We start from the raw sequence: 6893 nt of genomic DNA on the forward strand, positions 1-6893 counted from the left end.
TAACACAGGTATCCTAAACAAGTATGCGAACGCCTCAAGGCTTCAAGCTGCTGCCAGAAAGACATATTTTTTTGATTGGTAAGAACTGCCAGATGACGCTTCACGAAATATAAATGCAAGAAAGCCTCCGAGAGCTCAATAAAAACCTTCCACCCGTCATTCTAAGAGGATAAGAGCAAGATACTCTTAACAAGTGCAAGAAATGGCTTTCGGAGTTTCAATATCAGTCTATTTCTTATTCAATGGTATGTCATTTCTTTTTGTTGTGTTAATTTTGTGTCATTGTAAAATGTGAATAGGATTTATCTGAATTAGTGAGGAGTTGGCTTTTAGCAGTTGTTCTTCATGACAAAGATCCAAGCAAGGAATTTGTGAATTAATTTAGTTTCTTATGTAATGTATGTTCCTCTTTTAACATATTTTGACACCTCTTTTTCTGAGATCTTTATATTGTTTGTTCTATACAATTGAAGAGTAGTTGATACATATGATATGATAGCGTCCTTGTGATTGAATGAGTTTATAAAATGTATTTCCTCTTAATAATTAATGTGTTTCTACTTTCTCTAACTATAATGCAGTGGAATTGATATACATGAGAAACTATCAGGAAACTGCCCTTGTCAGGTTATGGATTTCAAATGTAAATGAATTAAAAATAGAACAGATGTGGGACTAGATAGAACAACTTTTGATCTGTTGCTTGTATGTAGAAGGACGCTCACCTGCTAAAGATGCCTTCCCCCCCCACCCCCTTTCACACAGCTGTGACAGCATTGACTGAAGAGGCAGCCAGGACTGTAGCACCCCCAATCACAACCCAGCAAAGTAACTGGACCGTTAACAAAACAGAAGGTATTTTCTTCACACTTTTGTATTTCAAGTGACTTTTTTTTTAATGTTTGAGAGAAATTTGGATTGTGATAAAAGCGACACTGGAAATTTTTAAATATATATTTTATTATTAGACAATCTTTCATCAGGATGCTGTTAAATGGAAGTAGGTAAATGTGTCAGCAAAGAATTGTCTTTTTAAAAGGAGGAAGTGAAGCAAATGAGAAAAAGCTGTTTTCAGTTACTGTCCTGGATGTGAAACGTGCCACACTTTCTGCCTGATTCCTGCTGGGTTCCCAATAACCCATGTGCTTCTAGAAGCAGTTTGTCCCTATTTTGGCATTCTTGATGAGTGACTTTATACTGTGATCTGTGATTGTGAGCTTTGCAGCCAAATAAATTATGGCTACCAGATGAAGCCTTAATCCACTTTCCCTCATCTTTGGAAAGACCTTTTTTCTTGTCTTTGGGGGCTTTTATTGTTGCTTTAGTATATGCTATACCTCCCAACCACTTGTATCCAATTTTTGTTGTTGATGGTGATGATATATTTTATTATTGTTATTAAAATAGCTTCTGGCCACTGTTGAGCATCAGCATTTTTCCAACCTCTTTGAACTCTTAGAGGTGAACTTGGGAAACTTGTTACCTGCCAAGACCTGTGTATCAGGTGGTTGTGATTCTCACACAAATCACATGCCACCCCCTGATGTGAAGATGGGCTTTGTGACTTAGGACCAAAGAGACACCATATCTTGCTCTCAGAGGCAGGCAAGTAAAAGAAGATCAAGTTAAATATTTTGTTTCTGAATATGAACGATAGTAATATTTAAGTATTCTTCATTTCACCAATAATTTTAAATTTAAAAAATTTGCTTAAAATATTTTGCTCATTTGAATTTTTGAATATATATCAATTTGCAAATTAAAATTAGTGTGGCTTTTAGAATAACTTTTAGCCAAATTCTTCATGTCTTTTGAGCCTTTAAACAAAGAGAAAACATCTTTGTTGAGAGAGAATACTGTAGAGAATTAAAGAAGTACAGTTTCCTCTCAGTGCAGTGACATAACGGTGTGCCCATCACCACTTTTTTCTTCCCTAATAGTGAACTGCAAGTCAAATTCTCCAAGTTACAGGTAATAATTATGGACAAAAGGGATTGAATATATCACTTCAGTAGTTTTTCTTTGCTTTCTTGATGGGTGAATTTTAGTTCCCTGCTTTTCATTTAACTTAAAAATCTGAATCCAGTATCTCAGGCAAGTTTCATGAAGTTATAACTAATATTCTTCTCCTTAGAGGAAAGATGAGTCTCTAGTATATTCTTTCTTTGTAAATGTCTTCTCTCAATTCTCACATTTTCTAGTAAGTCCTGGTTCAGGCTTGGTTAACTGAACTTATTTAATCTTGAAGTAGGAAGAACCTAGCACAGTTTATAATGAGAAATTCCCACTGCCTTAGAATTAATTATCAAGATGAGAAATTAGATTTACTATACCACATTTAACAAAACGAATATGAATTTTAAGGTAATGTTGTGTGTTCTCAACCAAAATGAAGTTATATAACAGTATCTTGTTGGTGACTTAGTACCTAAAGATTTAGTATTTTCAATATAAATAAGTATGCCTTTTTAGATCTTTTTCTCCTGAAAACAAATAAGTATGATTCTCTTAATCTACTTAGCAAGGTGAATATAATATAATATGATAACTAAGGTTGAGGAGATATGTTTATTCATAACAGTGACAAAAATAAAATGCCACTAATTCTTCTTGTGAAGAATTTAAGAATCAGTAATTAAAGTATACTAAAAAGGACTCATTTATGCTGTTTTGTCATTCCCACTGCATAAACCTCAAGGATAGTATAGGTATATGTCTTTAGTACATCAAGGAATGAAGGATGAGCATCCTGAAATCTATGTATTTTGCCACAGTACAGCTTCCCAAAGGGAAGTTTCCAATAAAGAGGCTTCTGGACACTTGACCACAAAGGTTTCGCCAAGTGTGGTCATTTGCATAGTGTTAAAGCTAGAAATCAAAACCCAGGTTTTCTAATTCCAACTCCATGGCTTTTCCCACAATATCATAATGCCTCTTAACTGAGTAAATTTTCTAATTAACATCTGAAGGTATTGTCTTAGCTATGTTAAGCCTAAGCCATAAGTTGTTTCTGGCTTCACCTATAGGTCATAACAATACCTCTTCTGAAATCAGTTAGGGAAAACAATCCCTTTTCCATTAGCTACTTAAGGTAGTCTGCATAAGAAAAAGGGGGGATTCTCATCTCACTCCTCTCTGGGGAATGAAAAGAAATCAAGTTCATTATCTCCCAACCATAAATCCAAATCTTCCTGAGTGCTACTTCTCAGGTGTAAAGGGGAGAATGAAAAAAATTGTATTATTTCATTTGTATCCAGGTGAAAAAAATTGTATTATTTCATTTGTATCCAGGCATATATTTGGGAAGCCTTGCTCAGGACAGCATGCTAAGACTAGAATCAATGCTGCCACCTTTTGGCAAACTTGTATCTATATCTTATTACACAGTTTCCAAAGAATGGAATGATCATCAATCCACCTCCAGCCCCTAATTCATTAATATGTCTTAGATGATATTAACCCAACCTTTGTAAATATAACCTGTCAAAGGAATCGATCAATAGTTCAAATGACAGAGCACTCAAAGAATATTCTTAAAATTAAAGGTCTTTTTGTATATGTGTTACAAATCTACTGTGGAAGTGTGACCCACCTCATCTGTTAACACTGTATCTCCTTTTTCTAGCTGGCTACACAGAAGGACCCATAGCGTTGAGGCTCTCACATCCTTGCCTGGAAGACCACCATAGTTACTGCATCAATGGTGTTTGTGCATTCCACCATGAGCTGGAGAAAGCCATCTGCAGGTAATTGCAAAGAACTTCCCAAGCCCTAGAGATGGGAGAAGGAGAACGTATGCCTCCTTTCACATGGTGTTTCACAACATTTCCACACGCCTCCATCTTATCTAGTAAAAAAGGTACATGATCTGAACGTGATTCACCAATGCTCTTTGTATTTGAATATCTAAGGAGTCTTTTTCTAACCTACCTAGTTCTCATTACTCAAAAATATGGTTCCTAGATTAGCAGCATCTGTATAACCTGGGAGCTTGTTGGAAATGAAGAAGCTCACACTGTACTTCAAAACTACTGAATCCAAATCAACTTTTAACAACATGCAAAGATGTTTCCAAGTTTTTACGGATAGATTACAGGATAAAATGAAACAGACTATGGCAAAAACACTTCAGGAATATAAAGTTCTAGATCAACTGAGATACCATTTTTATGATCATTGATTTGCCCAGCATCCTCCTATGAAAGAGTAGGTTAACAATTTTCTAGATCAACTCATGCAAGGGTCCTACCTTTCCCTCCTACCAATGAGGGAAGTTGCATTAATATGGGGTCTTAATCAAATGATTATTGTAAAATACACGGTTTCTTCAATACATTTAATAGATTGGCTTTCATTTGGTATTGGCCTCTTTAATTTAAATCACTTTTTATTAAATTTTTTTCATTCTTCGAAATTTGTCATTTGTGTTTCTATCATAATGAGTTTTAAAATTATACATTCTTTTCTTTTTTTAAAGGTGTTTTACTGGTTATACTGGAGAAAGGTGTGAGCACTTGACCTTAACTTCATATGCTGTGGATTCTTATGAAAAATACATTGCAATTGGGATTGGCGTTGGATTATTATTAAGTGGTTTTCTTGTTATTTTTTACTGCTACCTAAGAAAGAGGTACGAAAAAAAACAAATTATGAAGTCACTAGATACTCATTCATTTGACAAATATTCACTGAGCCCCTACAATGTACCAGGCACTGACATATATAATTTTTTAGTGAAAATATGGCTGTAAATCTGGCAAGTTCCTGCATATTTGTTTTGATGCCTTTTCTCATAAACCCAGACAAGAGGTAAAAATTTACCCACAGTTGCAATAGGATAGTTCCAATTTACAGTTTCCCTTCATCCCCAACTCTGTCTGCCTACATCAAAGTTATAAATGTGTAGGACAGTCGGCCCACAAGGGTAAAGATTAATGTGTTTTGTGCACAGTTATATGGTGTCAAATACCATGTCTGGCACACCATAGACGCTCAGTAAATATTTGTTGAATGGACAAATCAAAATATGAGTATTAAATGAATGAAAATGTGTGATAAATGTGGGCCATTTTCTTCCCAGACATTAGTTGAGGGTATATTCAGGAGATACTGTCTACTGCTAAAAGCTAAACAAGATAAATTTGATCCACTAAGTATAAATTACTCGTGCATTAATTATTTATCATTATTTCTGGCTTTTCCACACTGGTAATTTTTCCTTTAATCCATGTATAGGGAAAAGTCAAGAAATAATGTGATATACATTAAAGAAAAGGTATAAATACATTTCCCTTGCTGTCCTCTATTAACTAAGTTGTCATTTTTAAAATGACCAAAAATTACTGTACAACGTTAAAAAAAATTGTTTGCTTAATAATTGCATCTTAGAGAGAATAAAATCTGTTATATCAATTGTGGATCAATTGATATAAAATCTGTTATATCAGTTGCTTAAGAGACTAAGAAAGAAAATAAAAAAGGAAGTAAGACCTTTTAATATTAACAAGACAGCTGTCTGGGATCAGGTTCCCTAGAAGCTGAACCTAAGATAGAGATTCCTGACTGAGTGATGACTGGTCGAGAGAATGCTCAAAGGTGAAATCTGTAATGAAGTAGGAAAGCTAGAACAGAGGAAGAAGGTAAGCAAAGATGTAGTTTAGATGAAGTCTATCCTCAACCTGATTCCAAAGGGAGACCTAGAACATGACTGGCATCGCTGACCCATCCCAAGAAGGTGAGGGATCTTGGTTGTAGTACCCAGCGTCATCAGGCATGGGTGTCAGAGTGCTCCTGGCAGGGTAAGGGGCAGGGGCTTGGAATCTCCTAGGAATCTTCAGGCAAAGTCCTCTCTTGGCTGAGGACAATCTTCTAGAGAAGGATGGTGCTATGAGCCTTATTAACACCCACAACTGCTGGGGGATGGGTATACCAGTGGGTAAAGAGGATATGGGTGGGATACCAAGAGCAATTGCTACACTAGAGCATTTATATAATCCTCAATAAGCTATACAAACAGCAGTCAAACTCATATGAAAAACAATACTCTGTTTTAGGTGTCTGAAATTGAAATCACCTTACAACGTCTGTTCCGGAGGAAGACCACTATGAGGCCTTTGGAAGAAATTTTCGTGAGTCATTGGTGAAAATCAGTGGGCCCAAAACTGAAATTTTCAAGTGAAACAACAAAACTTCCTAAGCTGACTAGAAAGTTGGGATCATGATGAAACAAGAGAATAAATTTCAACATTGGTCCTTAGACTTTGCTATTTTTAAAGTGCCATGGGAGCCAAGGGAACAAGGTACAGTGACAGAAATCAAGTTCACAGTTCTACTCTGGGTTTGTTGCTGTTGTGTGATTATTGTTCTCACTGCAGAGAGACTGAGTTTTATGCTTCTGACTATGTCAGATGTGAATTTTCATGGGAATAATTATCAACCTTGCAGCCAGCCAAAGCAATGCCAAGCTTGGATTCTTCACTATGCTTGCTACCAGGATTCTGGACCACTGCTCTACAGACCAAATCCCAAACATGATGCTTTCATGGTGTCTAAAAGAATGTGCTATTCAGATGAGATCAGTATTATGGCACCTCCAGTGAACCAAACTTATGATTGAAGTCTAAGCTAGAGAAAAGAAATGGAATGTCCAAGGCAAACATAATCATACCCAACTTGTGACAACACTGTGAAATATGGAATAAGCTAAAGAGTTTCTGATGACTGAAAGCTATCTGGATACTGAGCCCTGAGGAGGCAAAACGTTTTTGTTTCTGCATGGATTATAAAATTTTGTGTTGGACTCACTGGTCCCCGAATGCTTATGTTCATCACTTTCTCCTATTGTTAGTGGAATTACCTGGCGATTATCTATTTGGACTGAAATTCTAAAATTC

The 6893-nt window shown here is 35.9% G+C and overlaps 1 protein-coding gene across 5 annotated transcripts; it reads left to right on the top strand.

Moving 5' to 3' along the window:
• The first annotated feature begins 202 nt into the window (after positions 1-202).
• EPGN (epithelial mitogen) lies at positions 203-6108 on the top strand. Of its 5 annotated transcripts, none has more exons than XM_061191474.1 (5): positions 203-245; positions 766-855; positions 3626-3746; positions 4478-4630; positions 6054-6108. In XM_061191474.1, exons 1-5 carry the CDS (start codon positions 203-205, stop codon positions 6106-6108), a joined length of 462 nt encoding a protein of 153 aa, XP_061047457.1. The 5 variants fall into 5 exon arrangements, with proteins under 5 accessions (XP_061047457.1, XP_061047458.1, XP_061047460.1 ...); XM_061191475.1 differs by having other exon boundaries at positions 4478-4504; XM_061191477.1 differs by having other exon boundaries at positions 766-828; positions 4478-4504.
• The last annotated feature ends 785 nt before the right edge of the window (positions 6109-6893 follow it).

The sequence above is a fragment of the Eubalaena glacialis genome, chromosome 5 (genome assembly GCF_028564815.1).
Source record: "Eubalaena glacialis isolate mEubGla1 chromosome 5, mEubGla1.1.hap2.+ XY, whole genome shotgun sequence".
NCBI classification, from domain to species: domain Eukaryota; kingdom Metazoa; phylum Chordata; class Mammalia; order Artiodactyla; family Balaenidae; genus Eubalaena; species Eubalaena glacialis.

Bases quoted from the DNA above. Each gene is read 5' to 3' on its own strand.
- EPGN (XM_061191474.1), top strand. From the start codon at position 203: ATGGCTTTCGGAGTTTCAATATCAGTCTATTTCTTATTCAATG. The intron at 856-3,625 runs GTATTTTCTTCA...TCCTTTTTCTAG, and splicing joins GACCGTTAACAAAACAGAAG to CTGGCTACACAGAAGGACCC. The intron at 4,631-6,053 runs GTACGAAAAAAA...ACTCTGTTTTAG, and splicing joins TACTGCTACCTAAGAAAGAG to GTGTCTGAAATTGAAATCAC.